At 52.8% G+C, this 19480-nt stretch overlaps 1 protein-coding gene across 1 annotated transcript in view; it reads left to right on the top strand.

Moving 5' to 3' along the window:
* Positions 1–19076, top strand: part of Zcchc24 (zinc finger CCHC-type containing 24) — a 55400-nt gene extending 36324 nt beyond the window's left edge. The window contains exons 3-4 of the mRNA XM_052733633.1: positions 10639–10803; positions 15278–19076. Coding sequence (XP_052589593.1) covers positions 10639–10803; positions 15278–15391 — 279 coding nt within the window. The 3' untranslated portion in view covers positions 15392–19076. The remainder of the gene's footprint in view (positions 1–10638; positions 10804–15277) is intronic.
* The last annotated feature ends 404 nt before the right edge of the window (positions 19077–19480 follow it).

Below are 19480 nucleotides of genomic sequence, written 5' to 3'. Positions count from 1 at the left end.
CCTCCCCAGGGTTTTCCTGAGGCCTTTTCCTGTCACTGTGAAAGCTTCCATTGTTCCCTGGACTCTTACAGCCCCTAGTGTTGTGGGCTAGGGAGGGCATTTTTGTGGGGTGGGAGGGGTGCCCTGGGGGGCTGGGCCTTCTGGGCCCATGTGGGACCCGTGGCAGGAGCCCAGAAAAGGGAGGGAGCTGGCAAGGGGACATGGACAGACGTTGAACTCAGACAAGGAGGCCCTTGAGGCTCAGAGGAAGCCGGGCTGGCTTCTCTCAGTGGCCTCTGTCCGTGCATCCTGCAGGCTGCATATGCCCAGCCCACCTGTCCCTGAACAGGCTGCTTCCTCTAGGGCTCCTGGAAGCCTGCAGCTGCCACGAATGGGCTGCAGAGGCTCAGGGCCTCCTGCCTGCCTGGGGGTGCTGTGCGGACATAGGAGTTGGGGGACAAGAGTTGGAGGGTTCCTGAGGTACAAAGGAGGAAAAATACAGGCCTGAGCACTGGACAGAGACTTGACCCTGTGACGGTGGGTGGGTGGCTCTTTACCCCACCCTAAGCCTCAGTTTCTTTCTCTGCCACCAGGGTCAAATGCTGAGTTTTGTTTTGTTTTGTTTTGTTTTTTGAGACAGGGTTTCTCCGTGTAGTTTTGGTGCCTGTCCTGGATCTCACTCTGCAGACCAGGCTGGCCTTGAACTCACAGAAATCCACCTGGCTCTGCCTCCCCAAGTGCTGGGATTAAATGCGTGCGCCACCACCGCCTGGCCTAATGCTGATTTTGAGAGGGCCGTTGCATCAGAGATTGTCACCTGGGAAGCCAGGGTGGCCTCTGCCTACAGGCTTAGGTTCAGCTGTCCCACAGAGATGAGTCTTACTTGGGCTTGACCTTGGGGGCTGTGACCCCAGAAAAGGACCTCTTTAGAAGGCCCCAGACTGTGAGCTCTGTGAAGGCAGGGCATTCCCTGTCTTGTTTATTTGCATGTTCCTGGAATTTTCCACAAAGCTTGGTCAGAGTGGGTGTACGAGAAACGTTAGTTGAATGAATGAATGTTGATATGTCAGTCTAGAGTCAAGGGTCAGAGGGGTCGTGTTACTGGGAGCAGGATTGTTCTCTTGTTTTCTCACAGCCATTTCGGGGAAAGGCCAGGCACTGGGTGGAAAGGGTCACACTGGAGTCAGCGAGTGAGTGAGCAGGCCGGGGTTCAAGCCTTGGTTTCACAGCAGTGGGGTCCTGTGCAGGTGCCCGGGCTGTCCCTGGCATCTGTTTGCTCTCTTGCTACGGAAAGGGGCTATGGAGGGGCAAGTTAGGAATTCTGGTGTATAATAATGCTCATTGAAAGTTAGGGTCCCCAGCTCTCCTAGAGACTACTCCCCCCCCAACACACACACGCACACACACACACACACGCACACACACACACACACACACACACACACACACACTTAGCAAAGAAATGGGCTCTAAGAAGGGCCTGGAAGAGCCAGGGCCTAACATCACATCTGCTTCCCAAAGCTTGTTTACTCGAAGCTGAAGGGCTCAGGAGAGGTAGCAGGGACAGCGAGAGGAAGGACTTACGGAAGTTCTGGCCTCCTCCCGGGAGAGCCATCAAGCCTCACAGGACCCTCATCTGGGTGAGTCCATATTGGACCCCATGTCTCTTGGATTGACCATGGGAAGCCCATGTCAAATCCTGAGACCTAGGGCTGGTTCCCCAAGGCCAGGGTCACCTCAGTGGCCAGGTTGCATGAGAGCACACAGACAGGGCAGGATGGGGCCAGCCGGAAGTCCATCTGTTCTTCATTTCCTCTCCCTGCTCCTCTGGCTCTGGCCAGAACTTCTCAGCTGGTTGCACAGGACCAACTCAGGGCTTCATGAGGAGGGTGCCCAAGGGGCTACCAAGCACACACTAAGTGATGTACTTCCAGGGAGGTGAGTGACCCTGCCCATTCTGGAAACAGGGAAACTGAGGCCCAGAGAGACTTGTGACAGCAGTAGCCACTTCCTGTTTCTCGCCATCCTGACATGCTGGCTTCTTTGTGCTGTTCTGGCACATTTCAAGGAAGTTCAGAAAGTGCGTCCTGGCAGATGGCTAGACAAGCACTTGGTCAATGTGGCCTCCCTGTTCCCATCGGGAGCTACAGGGATACAAGAGTAAAGGCTGCACCCCTACCCCGTGCTCGGCAGGGCAGGGGCTGTCCTCCTAGGCAGCTGGAGGAGGTGAGGCCCTCAGCTCGAGAACCCTTTATTCAGACAAGAATCCAGCCTGAAGTCAGAGAACAGGCAACCCCCCCCCCCCCCAACGCCATCAACATCTTCGTCATGCTCCACCCGAGGCTGCCAATGGCTGGTATGACTGACATCTCTACAAAGAAGGGACCATTGAGGGGACCAAGCTTCACTCAAATGACTCACTCTGCAGAGAAGCCAGGCATCAGGGCACGGTGAACCGCTGAGGCTGTGACAAGTGATTACTTGCTCCTTAAGATAGGGGAGCCATGGAGTCTTGGGCAAGGATGACATCCTGTCTGGATGAAGTAGCTCCATGGAGCAGATCACAGTCCAACAGAGTCAGCACCCAGAGCTGCCCAGTGCCCTCTCCCTTGTCCACACCTGCAGGGACAACGGTAGGGGACGAAAGTGGAAGGTGCCTTTGGTTTCAAAGGGTTCCCACTGCCTGGGCAGAGCCCCGGGCGCCCCCTGGTGGGCAGGAGGGGCCTGCAGGTCAGGAAGCCAGCTGGTCGCTGTGGCTTTCCTCGAAGTCAGGCATGCTCAGGGACGAACATGCATTCATCAGGACAGAGCCTGAGCAGAAAGAAGTCCATCCACAGACCCAGCCGCTACAGGCACACTCTGAGACCGTCTAGCCTATTCCCTTGAGCTGATTTTCACATGCTTTTCCTTTACACAGTCCTCCATCCCTCATCCTCCCTTCTCTCGAGCACTTTCCCAAATGTCTAACAAAACTCATTATAACTTGAGAAAAGTTCCATTTATTTATGTGTGTGTGCATGGATGTGCCATGGCGCGCGTGTGGAGGTCAGAGGACAACTTTCAGGAATCAGTTTTCTCCCTCTACCGTGTGGGCTCCAGGGCTCAAACTCCGGTCCCCAGGCTGCACTGAGCCATCTCCTGGGATGTTCGTCATAACTGTCTCAATGGCTCTGTTGTCACACATCCACTGGGAGCCTCGGGACCTGCTGTGGACTGTCCCATTTCCAGCCTTTCGTTGTCCTGATGAACATGGCAGTGAGATCCTCGAAAACGCTTTTGGTCTGTATCTCTGATCATTTTCTTTTTTTTTTAAAGATTTGTTTATTAGGTATCAGTGCTCTGTCTGCACGTGTCCCTGCAGGCCGGAAGAGGGCGCCAGATCTCATTACAGATGGTTGTGAGCCACCATGTGGTTGCTGGGAATTGAACTCAGGACCTCTGGAAGAGCAGCCAGTGCTCTTAACCGCTGAGCCATCTCTCCAGCCCCTTCTGATCATTTTCTTAAGGCCATTTTTTCTTTTTAAAGAATCTTGATGACATACAGCCAGGATGACCAGTAAAATGTAGTAGGAGACACCTGTCCAGCCCCTGCTCCCAGCGGCAACTGATAGAGGCTTTCTTTTCACACCTGCCTCGGTGGTCCTCACTAGCTCTCAGGGTCCAGAGGACTATAAGGCTGGAAGTACGCTCAGAGTCACCAGGCTCCTTCCTGACCAGGACAAGGATCCCCTCGGCGAGTTTTCTGGTGGTTGTTTACCCAGCCTCTGCTTACATCTCCTTAGTGACAGGGGACTCACTACCTCCTTGCCAACCCCAAGAGATCCCACGAACTGACGGAAAGCCAATACAACCTCATTCTGAAGCGTACCCAGAGGTGGCAGCTCCTCCCTCGCCTCCCTCCCTCCCTCCCCCCCTCCAGCTTTGCTTCCCCCTGCCCGGCCCACACCAGTGCAGCCTCCCACTTCTCAGGCTGCCTGTCCGCTGCTGTTCTAGCCCCAGTGTTAAGGTCCGAAAGCCCTTCCTTCCTCAGCTCCGTCCTGGATGCCTTGTGTGCCATCCCTCCAATCTCCTGGCGTCTGTGGTACCTCAAGGACCTGTCTGTGCTACCAGGAGTAGCTTCTGGGACCCACCGAGCCGTGCCTGGGCTCCTGGTAGATGTTATTCCCTGGCAGGGGTGGGGTGGAAGGGGTACATAACCTGGGTCAGGAAGGCCTGCTGGGGCCTGGCAGCCCGCTTGGCTGAGTGGTAACTCCTGCAGGGCTGTCTGTTGACATTTATGAGAAGAGCCCAGACCTCTGCAGGGAGGAGACAAGGGGAAGGCCTTCCCTCTGGGCTCTGGGCCCTCCCTCACTGGTCAGTATAAACAATGTCAGGACAGAGACTTCCAGGAAGTGGCTCCTTGAAGCTGCCCGCCTGCTGGCCTGTGTTCCTTCCCTCTGCTAAGACTTAAATTTGCCCTGCACGCCACCTCCATCAGGAGGCCCAAGGAATTTTCTCATGCAATCTCTGCTGAGGGGGTCGCCTTTGTAGAGCTGTGGCAGGCAGAAGTGCCTGCTGAGCCTTGCTCTCAGCCCCTCACATATGGATGCTCTTGGCCATCCTGCCCCCACCCCCCAAACCTCAGTTTCACCAGCCGTCCGACAGACAGCCTTCCGTAGTGGGTGGAAGACGACCTGAAAGGCCATGAACCCTGAGCACGAAGCTCGGGACACAGGTAGTGTCCCACAAACACCTGAATTCTTCCCTCCTTCCTTGTCCTCTGTTGGCACACGTCCAAGCTTCTGCAGACTTCTTTGGACTTTTTGAGGGTCCTTCTGGGAGAATATTCCAGAAGGTGAAGACACCGAACGCCCTTTCTTCTTAGGCTTGTTAGTCTTCCGACACACGCGTCTTGAGATGGTGGACTGCATCACTGCCCTCTCATTTCTAAAACGTCCTCCTTCCGATTTGGCCTGAGTCTCGGCCCCTCCCCCCTCCCTCTGCGGCATCTGCAGCAGCTCCGTGGCCCTCTCTGCAAGGGAGGAGCCGTGCCCCAAACACCAGTGCTCACCAAGCGAGAGCTTGCTGCGTGTGCCTGGACTGAGCTGAGGCACCTGTGAGGGTATCAGGTCTGCAGCTCAGGCCCTCGATCGGCATCTGGTGTCCAGATGTGGAAACCAGCAGAGATACTGAGCGACTTGTCGAGGGTCACGGGTGACAACAGGCAGAACCCGTTTGCGGCTTAGGAACCTGACCCTAGAGTCCAGGATCTGAGCTTGTCCTGTGGGATGAGGCGAGGCATCCATCAGGGAGCTGACTGTCCGTCTGGCCTGTCAGTGTGGTATTGGCATGCTGGGGCGTCTGGGCCTGTAGGAGGTCAGGCATCCCAGCCCTGGGTATCTGCAGACATCTCCCAAAGGGCCATGTTCTGATTCTGAGCTGTGGCTCTGTTCCTTGTTCACTTCTTGTCCAACGACCTGCTTTCCCTTTTGGTTACAGTCTATCCCTCATTACACACAATCCCATCACCCAGCATTCTGAGTCAGACACCCTGGGACATACACAGCTTATTTCTAATCCTGACTAGGTCCCATGTTTTGCTCCAAATGTGCTAGGATGAATTGATCCCTCCCATTCTGTCCTTTGCCATAGATATGGTAGGCAAGCCCCAGGTCTCGAGGGCTCTCTGAGCAAGAAGAGGTCTGGAGAACCAGATTCCAGAGCCAGCCTGCTGCGGACAGGCCCTAAATCCCTCCATCATCTAAGCAAAATCTTTGTGGCAAGACACCTATCTATTTGTGTCTATGTGTGTGTGCTTGTACATATATGTGTGTGACTGTGTGCGTGCGTGTGTGGTGTGCATATGTATGTGGACGTCAGAGGTCAGCCCAGGTGTCATCCATCTTTCTTTTAAGACAGATCTTTAATTGGACTGGAACTTCACCAAGTACGCAAAAGTACCAGAGCTTCCAGGGCTCTGCCTGACATTTCCCCTTCTCTGGGGTTACAAGCATATACTACCACACTGGACTAATTTACATAGGTTCTCACGTCTGCACGCTTGCAGAGTAAGCATTTTATGAATGGAGTCTCCTCCCCAGCCCCATCACCCTCCTTCAGCATAGGCAGACACCTTTGGAAACGGAGGCGGGAGAGCACATGTGTATCGTGCTGCATTTCGGGATGACAGACCCAATGAGACTATGGACACAGGCCGCTCAGGGCCGAGGTACTGGGTGCTGCATGGCAGTGGAGAAACGGGCTTCAGAAGGCTCAGAAAACCTGCCAACTGGATACCCAGAGAGCTCAGCCTCAGAGGCAGCCTCTTGTCCCAAGTGAGTAGACTAGATCATGCCAGTGTGGGGTGCATCGCTCACAACACTGCCCTCTCTTGGGCCTTCCCAGGGCTCATATTGAAACTGCTCTTGAGACATCGTCATTCCTAACAGGTCCAGTGACGTCAAGCAGGGGACCCGAAAGTCAGGACCGAGTCGTGCTTGCTTTCCAGGTTTGGATTTTGACACTCGGCACAGCTCTCCCCTTGATTGTTTTTGCCTGGAACTCTAGTCAGACATCACCTATGAATGGCTTCTGGGAAACAACAACAACAAACACACATAACTGACAGAAATGATTATCTTACATACCGATACAACTTCAGATTAGTAAATAGTAGTAGTGCCAATAATCCTACTGTTCTCGGGGTTTACCTGTATCATCTCGTTTAATGCTCAGAATACTTTTAGAAGTTTTTATTGCAGATATTAGCTATTTATTGGTGTGTGTATGCATGCCATGGCATGCATGTGTGTGGGGGGTGTGTCAAAGGACAACTTGTGGGAATCGGTTATCTCCACCTGGTGGGTCCCGAGGATTGAACTCAGGTCATCAGAGGTGGCAGTAAGTGCCTTTGCCCACTGAGCCCTCTCACTGGCCCAAAACACTCTCAGACAGAGTCACTTCCTCTACCCTTGTCTAAGGTCACAGATTTGGATCAGAGTCTGCCCCTGACCTCTATACCCTGTATCCTAAGTGAGCAGTCACTTGGAGTTACCATGGCAGCAATCATCCCATAGCCCAAGCTTCCTGAATCTGGTGGAGGAGGAATTCTTGGGGGCTCTTATCAGAACGCAGGCCCTGGGGTGGGGAGATGGCTCGCTGGGTAAAATGCATGCTGTGCGAGCATGAGGACCCGAGTTTAATCTCCGGTGCCCACAGAAAAAGCTGGGTGTGGTGGCACCTGTCGGTAAGCCAGCATTGGGAAGATGGAGACGGGAGGATTCCTGGAGCTGGCTGGGTAGCCAAGCCAAGCCAAACTGGTCAGTGAGAATCTGTCTTTTAAAAAAAAAAAAAAGGAGCGCAATTGAGGAAGACCCCCTTGTTTTGACCTCTAGTCTCCACATGTGTGCAGATATGCCCACACACCTCACCCCCAACACACACACAAACACAGGTTCTGATGTGCTGACTCTAAGGTGGGGCTCAAGATTCTTCCTGTCCAGCATGTTGCCAGACAGTCCTGTCACTGCCGAGCTGGGTACTACATACACTTAATGATGACACGCAGAGCCTGCTTCAAGCCTCCCTCAAACTCAAGAAGAGGAGACTTGGAGAGACTGTACTGGTCAGCCAGTCCTCAGCCTCAGCTAGCGAGAATCCAAGGCTAGTGTGGGTCCACAGTGATGGTAGTCTCCCAGCTTAAAATCCTGTGGTAACAAATCTGACGTTTAGCCGGGCGGTGGTGGCGCACGCCTTTAATCCCAGCACTCGGGAGGCAGAGGCCGGCGGATCTCTGTGAGTTCGAGGCCAGCCTGGGCTACCAAGTGAGTTCCAGGAAAGGCGCAAAGCTACACAGAGAAACCCTGTCTCGAAAAACCAAAAAAAAAAAAAAAAACAAACAAACAAATCTGACGTTTAAAACCATCCTCTGTGAGTGCATGTAGGTCCGCAGCGGCTTTATCCATGACAGCCCCGACTGAGAAGCAGCCCGGTGTGTCCTGAGCTGTGGCATTGGCGTACAGTGGACATTATTTGGCAGCAAGAGAAGGCCAAGTGCGGACACATGTTTCAGCATGGCGGAGCCTCAGAAACATTACATTAAGTGAAAGAAGCCAGACAGAAGAAAGAATATAAACTAGGGAAAGCTACAGAGGCAGAAAGTAGATCATAGGAGCAAATGGGCAGGAAAGGGAGTGTTAATGAGTACAGAGTGATTTTTGGAGAGTGACAAATATGTCCTAAAATTAGGTTGTGCTAATGGTTGTGCAACTCTGAATATACTAAGAACCATTGAACTGACCACTTTCAATGAGTGAGACGTGCAGTATTTGGATCATATTTCAATAAAGGTATCAAGCTGTGCAGGAGAGCACCAGCTTCTTTCCTATATAAAACACAAATCAATTTTCTTGTTGCAAATCAACAAGGAAAAGGTTAGAGTTGAAAAGATGGCTCCGTGGTAAGAAACCGTGTCTGCTGCTGTTTCAGAGCGCCAGAGTACAGTTCCTGTCACCCATAATGGGTGGTTCACAGTTGCCTGTAACTCCAGCTCCAGGGGATCTGACACCCTCTTCTGACTGCAGCAGACACGTGCGTGCTCACACACACACATTTTAAAAGTTAACCCCACGCTGGGCGGTGGTGGTGCACACCTTTTTTTTTTTTTTTTTTTTTTTTTTTTTGGTTTTTCGAGACAGGGTTTCTCTGTGTAGCTTTGCGCCTTTCCTGGAACTCACTCTGTAGCCCAGGCTGGCCTCGAACTCACAGAGATCCGCCTGGCTCTGCCTCCCGAGTGCTGGGATTAAAGGCGTGCGCCACCACCGCCGCCCGGCGGTGGTGCACACCTTTAATCCCAGCACTCATGAGGCAGAGGCAGGCGGATCTCTGAGTTCGAGGCCAGCCTGGTCTACAGAGCAAGATCCTGGACAGGCTCCAAAACTACACAGAGAAACTTTGTCTCAAAAAAAGAAAAAAAAAAGTTACCCCCCCAGAAATGAAATATAAACAAACCATTCTTATTTAAGAATGTATTTACATGCAAAAATGTGTCTTGCTCATTATAACAGATGTATGTCAAACCTCCTCTGAGAAGACGGTGTACCTTTTAAATTAGTGATACTATGGCTTCCTCTAATGTAGAAAGGTGCATTTCAGGACCCTCGGTGGATGCCTACTCTGGGGCTGTAACTAGTGGTTGGAGTTGCACGATCAAAGCTAGCATGGATCTCTTTCTTTCTTCGGCTTCCCAACAGAGTATTTGTTCTCACCAAAGGTTTTGAGCAACCTCAGATTTCTTTTTTCCTTTATGATATTGGCAAATTTCCCCTTTTCAGGTAATGGAAGCATTTTACGACTTCTCCTTGGCATAGGAGTTGTCTGCTTCCTTACGCCTGTGCCCTAGGGCAATTGCTATGTAAAATGAGGGCCACTTGAACATAAGCACTGTAGATACTGCAGTTCATCCGGTAACAGCCAGTCACTGAATAACTAATGGGCAGGTAGCATATATAGCGTGGGCAGGTAGCATATATAGCGTGGATACCTGGGACAATGAGACTCTTGATGTCCCAGGCACATGGAGAGAGCCCTCATGGTGTTCCTCAGAACTGCACAGTCCAAAGCTTACGAGTTGTTTATTTCTGAGACTCTCTGTTAAATCCTTCCCGATCGGTTGAGCACAGACGACTACAACAGAGAAAAACAACTATGTGGGAGTGCAGCTGCAGACAAGTGGGGCATTAGCTAGAACTCTGCTCCTGGGGATCTGGACTACGAAGCTGGTGAAGCATTGTGGGAGTGGAGGCAGCGGCGATAGGGGTTATCACGAAAAATAGTGCACGTGCCCTCTGCCCCGGAAGTTTCACTTCTGGAAATTTCCTCTACAAAGGCATGTAAGTTGACTCGTGTCGCACGCCCTCCTGGTAGCACACGCTGAGCTCTCAGGGGTTCTGCCACCATGCAGCCGTGAAGCAGAGGACAGTAGCTGCTGGTGCTGACATGAAGGAGACACCAAGATGAATTGGGCTGGAGATGTAGCTCACTTGGTGGGTGCTTGTCCAGCATGCACAAGGCCCTGGGTTTGATTCCCAGCATACCATAAGGCAGGTATGGTGGTACATGTGTGTAACCCCAGCACTGGGAAGCAGGGCTAGAAGTTCAGGATCCTCTTTGTCTCCGTAGTAAGTGAAAGCCAGACTGGGATACGTGAGGCCTTGTACTTCAAAAGAAAAAAGCAAGGTGATGAGGCATGTGTGCCTCTGTGTCTGGTGAGTGACAGGCGGCCTAGACATATACACCGATGTGTTTGCCAGTGTGGAGCTGCCTTTGGGCGGACACAGAAGACACAGGGATGCTTCAGAGACTGGACAAGAGGGTGTTTTTCTGTCTTCCCCAAACCCTGGATGTTGAGACCGGAGGTTTGAGTTCAAAGCCAGCCTAGAAAATGATTACCTCCAGGTAGGGGAGCCCACAGTTGGAAGGGGGGGGGGGGCAGCTGAGGCGATCTCTTCGTCAGGCACTAGTTCCTGTCCCTGTGCTGCCGCCTCCCTGATGGGACCAAGAACCTGTGCCCACCCAGCTGCCCCTGCAACACGGAGGTGGAGAAGTAACTCCTCCGAAGCCCTGTACCCCACTGTCTCGTGACCTAGGCTCCATTTCCGGTGTTGACTTCCTGTCTTCCAGGCGCGCCCCAAAGGTGAGGGTCTGACACCTTACCAGGGCAAGAAGCGCTGCTTTGGCGAGTACAAGTGTCCCAAGTGCAAGAGAAAATGGATGAGCGGGAACTCCTGGGCCAACATGGGGCAGGAGTGCATCAAGTGCCACATCAACGTGTACCCACACAAGCAGGTGGGTGGGCGGGGCCTCCGGGTGGGGGCGGAGCCGCCAGGGGTGGGACCGAGGCAAGGACGCAGTAGGTGTGGGGCTGGGGGAAGAGGGGAGGGCGGGCAGAGTGTTCTCTGGGCGGGGTAGGCAGACGGGGACAGGGAGTTAGGACAGCCCAGTTTCCACAATGCGTTCAGTGTCAGAGTTCCAAGGATCAGGACTGCGGGTCTCGGGGACTCACCTACTGTCTTATGACCTAGCGGAGGGGCAGAGCCAACTCACATACTCAGGGCCCGGGGAACCTGATACCCTGCAGTGTTCCTGTGTGCCCCAGCGGGTGGCAGGGCAGGCAGCTACTTACTGGGTCCCCTCGGTCTTGCCAGGCTACCGCTCTGTCACTTCTCTGCCTTCCCCCTCCCCACATCTCAGCAGCAGAGCCTCAGTTAGGCTGCTCAGCTGCCAGCCTGGCTCTACACGGAGGGGCCCAATCTAGAAGAATCCTCCAAGAGCTTGAGGCTCCGTTTTCCCCACTCACCATCATCCAGTCAGTGTTTGTTGAGCACCTACTGTATGCACTGGGGAGACTGAGGTACGAAAGACTTGTACCCCCCACCGCCACCCCCCACTCCAGGCCAAGTTCTGGGTTCCTGGGCTCTTGTGCGTCTCTCTCTGACTTGAGATTTGGGAACACCGCCTCCTTGCTCTCCTAGAGGAGGCAGTGGAGCCCGGGGATGGAGAAGGGCTCTTGCCCCTCCCCCCAGCGCTGACCTGGGCCACCTCATCCCTCTGAGAAGCCCTGCCCCCACTACATCTGTTTCCTGTCAGGCTCCAACTGTGTCTCCCTAGACAACCCCCCCCCCCCCCAAGAGAAGAAAACACTAATGGGCTTTGCCTCCCTGCTGGTGGGAGTGGGGGGGGGGGGCTCCCAGATCAGTCCCAGCTGCTGGGTCTTTCCTTCCACAGAGGGGGGTCATCCTGACAGCTCCCCCAAGCTCCCCACTGGCAGCCTGTGACTGCAGCCTGGACACCAAGGCCAAGGAGAAGAGCAGTTCAAAGAAACCCAGAGCTAGGGCCGGCCAGGAGGGTCAGGCAAGAGCATTTCCCAGGGATTCGGCTGATGATCCTGCCCTTTCAATATATTACTGCTGATGTGCAACATAAATACTAGCCAATGCCAGGTGGATCTCCGTGAGTTCAAGGCCAGCCTGGTCTACAAAGCGAGTTCCAGGACAGCCACGGCAGTTACACAGAGAAACCCTGTCTTGGGAAACTAAAAAAAAAAAAAAAAAAATCAATCAATCAATCAATCAATTGAACAAACAAAGAAACTAGCCAGTGCATGGAAGGTTCCCCACGAGCCAGGTGCCATTCTAACTGCTCTCTTCACTACAGGCCTAGCAGACAGAGCCTCTAGTAGAGACACTTTTTTGGAGGGGAACATGAGCAGAGAGGTTAAATGACTTGCTGACTGTCCACACAGATATATATCATGAAGTCTTTGTGGAGCTCTGTGGTTATAGAATCCTTTAAGACAGTCATTTACTCTCTCTTTCCTCTCTCTCTCTCTCTCTCTCTCTCTCTCTCTCTCTCTCTCTCTTTTCTCTCTCTCTCTCTCTCTCTCTCTCTCTCTCTCTCTCTCTCTCTCACACACACACACACACACACACACACATACACACACACGTAAGCAAAGACAGCACCCATCACTAAGCACTAGCCCAGGCTGCAGAAAGGCAAGCTGAGGTGGCGGCTGCCAGCCAAGGGAGGGCAGAGGTGGTGTTCACAGCTGTCTGATTTGTGGTGCCATGAACCGTGGACACACTGCAGAGACATGGGCAGAAGCAGTTTCCCAGAATACTCTTCAAGTCTCAGTGACTGGCTCTGCCCTTAGCCCTGGGAGCACTGGACCTCTGTCAACCCCTGGGATGAAAGCTAGGACAGCAGTGCCCGGCAGGGTGGGCAGAGCGAGGCAGGTGCTAGTGAGGTCTCGGGGCCAGGACCACAGGGCTGGGAGCAACCTCAGAGGAGGATGCTATCTTGGTGACAGGAAGCCAAAGATCTGGAACAGACTAGAAGAGTACATGAGATCTAGAGCTAGCCCTGAGCCCCAGGACGAAGACAGGCAGCATTTCAGACAGTGTGGGGCCTGAGATTCACTATTTCCTCTCTGGAGGCCTCTGGACAAGACTTTTGGATGTCTTAAGTTTTCCTCATCTGTGGTGACCCACCACTCCTGTGGAAGCTGTGCCCTTGAGGCAGCCTGAACAACGTGGCCTGGCCACACAAAACCCAAACCATCGGGAGCCAAGGCAGGAGAAGCTGGCTCACTCCTGTCCCTCTGTCCCCTACTAGAAGGCTGGTTCATGGAGGCAGTGGGTAGTAGCCCGTGGGGGGCAGTGGAAAGTGACTAGACATCAGCTTGGGTTTGGTCTGCGGTAGGTAACATGTCAGGGCTCCGCTAGCCAGACCATCCTTTGGGAGCTGAGCAGTGGGGCCTACAAGATAAAGGCATAGGGACCCAGATTCCAGCTCAAGATGGAGTCCTTCATACAGAACATACAAGAACCTAGCACTGTGCTCAGCCAGCAGAGACCCAGCTTCCTGACCCTGGGGACATGCAAGTCCATAAAGTGAGAGGTTAATGCTGGCTCCCATTCTCCGGGACATCTGGGACAGCGGATGACCCCATGTCACTGCCCCCTCCCGTTAATATTAAGAATAAACAACACCAGTACCTTGAAGGACTTTTCCTCTGTCTAGTCTTTGGCCTTGCTAGGTTTGCTGAGAACAACTCCCTGAAAAAGAGCCAGCTACCCACTTTACGGAAGGGAATGAGATGGTGTCTCAGAGGGGTCAGGTGGCCAGGCCAAGGCCACACAGCCAGTGTTTGGAGGCTGAGCTCCCATCTGGGACTTGGTCTGCAAGGAAGTCCAACTCTTGCTCCTCTCCCTGCTGGGGCGGACTAGGAGGGGTGAGTGAGGCCCGTCCTCTGGAAGGCTTCCGTCCAAACCCAGGCTCTCCTCCTTGCAGGTCTTCCCTTTGTAGCTAAAGTTTAAGAGTTGAACTGTATGACACCCGTTTCCAGGGCAGCTACAAAGTAGAACCCTGCCCACCGGCAGCCTAAACCCTCACCCTTTCCAACCCTCCATCCCATTTGCCCAGCTGCTCCGAGGGCCAGCTTGGCTCAAGACCTGGAGCAGGTGGGAAGGCAGCCTGTTAGTGTTGAGTACCAGTCTACCCGTGGGCAGCACTCATCTCAGCCGCCCTCCCCTGACACGCCACCACCGTAGCCAAGGGTCTCTGCCCCAGACCCCATGTCAGCCCTGGTTTCTGCTCCCCTGTTCTTGCCAGATGGCTCCCAGCTGGCCCTGACCGGTTTCCTCTGAGCCCCCAAGTCTGTGCCGAGGACCCTTCTGCAGACAGGTGTCATTCTGGGGTTAGGAGGAGAACAGGGTCTCACTTCGGAGCCTCTCCTTGTGATCTCGGCAATGTTTGCAGGTCTTCGCTGGCTGTTGTGGGGAGGGTAAGGAGGGAGAGCAGGCAGGGAGACCCAAGCTGTCTAGAGTACAAAAGAGCTTGAGAGCTGGTGAGGTGCCTCAGGGGGAAAGGCCTTGCCCCCCAAGCCCGATGACCCAAGTGTCCAATCCCTAGGACCCACACGGTGGAAGGAGAGAACTGACTTCTACAAGTTGTCCTCTGACCTCCAACACTCAGGCTGTGGCACACATGTGAACACACACACACACACACTTAACACATACACAAGTAAATAAATGTAATTTTTTAGAAGGGTGTTTGTGTGTGCCTAGTGCAGCCCAGGTTACCAACAGCTAGCCTCTCTCAGGATCCTTCCAAATCTTGGAAGTGAGCACTGTACCGGCCTGCTTTACAGATGGGGAGGGGGTCCGCACACGTGGCATGGCAGGCCTGGTAAGTTGCCTCCTTTCTCTAGGCCTCAGTTTCCCCATTAGAAAACAATGAGGCTCTGTTTATGGAGTCACTCGATTAACGGGCAGGCACTGGGCCAGGACTGAGGCCGGGGTTGACCCGAGACCCCAGACTGGCTTTGTGGAACTAAGAGTCCTGTTGCCCCTCGGGCTGAAGTGTTGTGGCTTATGTCTGGGATAATCTTTGGACTCCCACGGCCACTGGAGTGACAGGGAGACGGATGTGAGGTGGGGTTTCCTTTGCCTGAGACTCAGTTTCTTCACCCGGCAGATGCCTTTGCATCCCTGACCTGCATTGATTCTGGTCTGCATTTGGGAGCTCTCTGAGCTTCATTCAGGGGACAGCTGCCTAGAGAGGACTGTGGATCAGGCAACATATTGGCCATGGTTCCAGGTCTGAGACCCCTGCCTTGGCTCTAGGCAGCCCAGGAATTTCACCTGAGCTTCCTGGACACATATGTCTGCAAATGGGCAAAAGGTGGGGTGTCAAAGCATTGGCTGAACCACCTCTGTAACTGCGGATCCCCCCCCCTTCCTCCTCCTCTTTGCAGAGACCCCTGGAGAAGCCTGATGGCCTGGATGTGTCTGACCAGAGCAAGGAGCACCCGCAGCACCTCTGTGAAAAGTGCAAGGTCCTGGGCTACTACTGTCGCCGTGTGCAGTGACCTTGGCCGCCGCTGCAGCAGCCCTCGGCTGCCACCTCCCTGTGCTGCCCGAAGGGCTGAATGTCCCCATACTTGAGGAGACCTCGCAGGCCTGCGGGCTTAAGCAGAGGAGGCTCATGTCCTCGTCTGGAGTGCTGAGAGTGTGGCTGACATGTTCCCAACAGGGTACAGAGACCGGAGGCTCAGGGACTCTTCACCGTAGGCCCCGGGCTCTGTAGAGGGACAGAGGCCAGCAGAGGCCTTGGTGTTCCCGCAGGCTCTCTTCCTGAGTGTCTTTGGAGCTGAGTGGCTTTGTATCCGCCGAGTACACTAGTGAACTGTGAATCCTGAGGCCTGCGGGAAGTCTGCCCTCCAAGGCCATCCGGGTCCTATCCCACCCAGAACCCTGCAGCTTGCCGCCTATGAAAAGCCACTCTGGGGAAGTCCTGTTTCATTCCTAAGCTGTAGCCAGAGGGCAGACCCTTGTTCTAGCAGCTGCTGAGGAGTGGTCCTCTGTTGTGCCCACATTGAGTCCCACATCTGACCACCCCTGACATCACTGCATTGTACCCGGTAGCTAAATACAGCCTCCCTCTGCCAATGGGCCTGGCAGGCAGGAGGACATTAAACAGTGAACAACAGTGCTCCAAGACATCCTAGGGGACATCGGCATCGCCTCCCACGGTCTCCCCCAGACTGTCCCGTAAGCTTGGGTTTCATCAACGGCGCTCTCTTCATCCTTAGCCTCCCATCCATGCCAGGGACGCCACCCCACAGAAACTGTCAGCCTGCTCTGCCATGAAGGATGCAGGTCTTGGCATTCTGGAGCTACTTTATGCCACCTGGGGCAAGGACATCTCATCTCCAGCCTCAGTTTCCCCACTAGTTAAGTGAGAAAGTGCCACCAGAAAGCCAGGAGGCCCCAGTGAGCTTCGGTGTTCTAGAAGAAAGCTGGCTACCTCTGGAACACAGGGCATCACCGGGGTGACGGGAGACCCCTAGAGTACCCCTAGAGCACTGCCTTCCAAACCTCTGCCCATGGTAGCCACTTAGGAAATCGGGCTGAGCGATGCCAGGTCCTCTCCTACAGCCCTCCTTGCCTCATGTTCTCACCCCCGGAGAAAATGGGAGATGATCCCACCCCAAGTCTCCTCAGCCCCTCGCAGTGGGCAAGCCTAAAATGAGCCGCAGAACCTCTCCTTTGGAAACTGGGGATAATGGTTTCCTACTTTTCTAGGAAGGCAGAGAGATCTCCTGGCATGTCACATGGCCCAGAAGGACTGCTGTCCTGGTCAGGATCAGCAGTGCACCCCCACCCCCCCGTGACAGCCACATTTCTCTTGTCTTTCTTCTCTTCACCGGCTGCCGGGACTGAGCAGCTTGACCCTGCCCCAACACTATGCCTCCGTGGAGAAGAAATCAGTCAGACCATGAAATAGGCCTGAAGTTCAGTGTTTACACATGGTGCCCAGTTGCCCTTTGTTTTCAAATGAGAATGCTTTGTACGACCGAGGAGTCACAGTGAAGTGTTAACCACGGGTCCAGGGAGTGAGTTGAAGAGATGGACGTGTCTGCAGCCAGTTAGCTGCAGGATAGATTTGGGGGAGAACATACCCTCTGAATACTTAACAAAGGTATACTTGGGGCAGTCCAAAGCACTAGCTGCCACCCTGCTGCCCAGGAATGGTGGCATGCTGGGCTGCAGACTGTGAGCACCCAGCACCAAAGACTCCCCAGCCTTGCTGCAGCCCCAGGGCCACCCCATGCCAAGCTTCCTGTCACTGAGGAAAGGGCCCTTTCTGTCAGTCATCCCACAGGGCCTCTAAAGAGAATGTTCACAGCAGTGGACAGTGTGCTCGTGTCCCAAATGACGACACGGTGGGCATGGGTGAACCGAGTCAAAGGTTCAGAGAGCCCAGCAAGTCTTCAGGAAGCCAGGGCCAGCAGAAGGTGGGTCCTCTCCCCACAGTGAGCATTTGGGTCCCTGTACTGAAGTCTGTGCAGAGCCAGGCCCTCTTGCCTCAGGCAGCCTCTCCCTGGGCCTGCCTTGCAGTGCTTGGGCTGAACTTGTGATCTTTGTGAGGCAAGCAGAAGATACCACTATCTAAGCTGGGTGCTGGAGAGTTAATGCTCAGAGGGCCTGGGAACCCAAGGGACAAGAAAGCATGTGGTTTAGTACATTCAAAAGGGACAATCGCTTGCAGTCAGTAGATCTAGCGATCTAGTTGAGAGAGAATGGTGTTTACCCCATATGAAGTATTCAATAGCTCTACTTGTGAATTTGTATTTATTTTGAGTTATACTTGACACAGAATTCTTTTTTTTTAAAAAATGCTATGTGTGTATTTTGGGAAAAAATTCATAGATGTTAAAATTTCTGCATGGTTACCAGTTTTTCTTACGACACTGAACTTGGTAGCCTCTCCCCCCCAAATTCTTCATAGTGATTTTTGTTTGTATATATTTGAGATTCTCTCTTTTTTTTTAAGAAAAGAAAAACAGGATTGCTTGATATTATTGAAAGTGAAAACAACAAAAAGAGGCATTTCAAAAAAACATCAGTGCTTTTGAGAGGGCAATCCATATTGAACAGATTTCTAGACATAGTTTTGTAAGTCTGGTTGATCTGTAAGAGGATATTTATAGTGAGAACGTTTCCTTTTTTCTTGTTATTTTTTCTATGCTTTCATCTGTAAAAAGTATGCAAACTGAACTACAGTAAGAAGGAAATATTATCTACATAGAATTATTATATGAAGTTGGTACATAATTCTAACGAGGAAAAAAATCTTTGTAATCCTTGAAGCTATGGTGGTTTTTTTTTCTATTTTGTTTTCCTTGGATGAAAATATCAGTATTAAGCACCCAGTATATTATTCAAGTGTTAGACTTATTAATATGCTCTTGTCCTGTATTTATACATTTGTGTATTTTTGGAAGTATTGCTTTTTTTACGGGGAGTTATCAATGGACAACACGGTAAAAAGGGAACAGAGATCCTTTGTGCCTCTGCCTCTGAGGTGGACAGGTGGTATTGTAATCTTTTCTCCTGCACCTTCATGTTATTATCTTGTTATTATGGTTTTATTAATTTTTTAGGGGAGGGCAGGGGATGGGCAAGGGAAAAGGACACATCGGACGAACAGGTCCTTTGATCTGCCAGCCCATTGGACTTGCCAGCAAGACCCAAGGAGGTACATGAACACAGGAGGCAGGCTTCCTCCTCGCCCAAGCCCTGCCTCCCAACCCAAGCTCTTTGAACTTGGATCTGTCCACCTGAGCCCTCCCACCTGCCTTTTAGCATCTAATGAACTTGAATCTACTCTAAACAAAAGTCTAATCCAACCTCACTACATTGTAGCCAGTCAACAACTAACAGTGATGTAAGGGGTGTTGCAGCCTTCCGGGAGATGGCGATGAGGATCCTTGTTTGCTCTCATGGCCAACTTCCCTGTACCAACCCCTGCACCTCCATGTGGTGACCCTGTCCATGTCTGTATCTGTTCATGTGTGTGCATTCAGCTAAGAAGACAAACAGAACCCGTGAGCCCCGCCTGGAGGGTGCATGGAGAAGGCTCCTGACTTCCCTGAAGGGCCGGCCTCGGGGTGGCATTCCGTTGTGTGCCTTATTCCTGGAGACTCTATATACGGCTTGCCTATGAAAATAGAGCCTTTCTGTGCTGTATTAAAAGGACTTTGGAAAGAAGGAGGCTTGTGAGTGTGTTTACAGGGCACATGGGAGAAGCTGGACATTTCCACAGATGTGGGACAAAGCAGAGGTGGGAAGAACTTGGGTGGCATTTAGTGTCCCCGAGTCTGGTCATACTGTCTTTGTCCTGCCCCCCTCCCAGCCCCTTTGCTCTCAGTGAACACTCTTTCCAGAGTGAGGGCTCTCCCCAAGTGGGGCCCCAACTGGGTGAGATTGTCAGCAGATTAAGTCACACATTAGCTCAGATGGGACTCCCACTCCTGGGTAACCATATATAGGAGTGACTCCGTCTCCGAGAGAGCAGCCCCGGGCTCCAGCGTGGCTACACATGCTTGAATGTGAGCCCAGGATTGGGGTCCGAGACACTGACTATCACATGCAAACAAGGGAAGAGGGAATGG

The sequence above is a fragment of the Peromyscus californicus genome, unplaced genomic scaffold, assembly GCF_007827085.1.
Source record: "Peromyscus californicus insignis strain IS unplaced genomic scaffold, ASM782708v3 Scaffold_12__1_contigs__length_115047231, whole genome shotgun sequence".
Classification (NCBI taxonomy): Eukaryota; Metazoa; Chordata; class Mammalia; order Rodentia; family Cricetidae; genus Peromyscus; species Peromyscus californicus.
The sequence above is the reverse complement of the archived record's forward strand: the minus strand, read 5'-3'. Positions and strand labels throughout refer to the sequence as shown.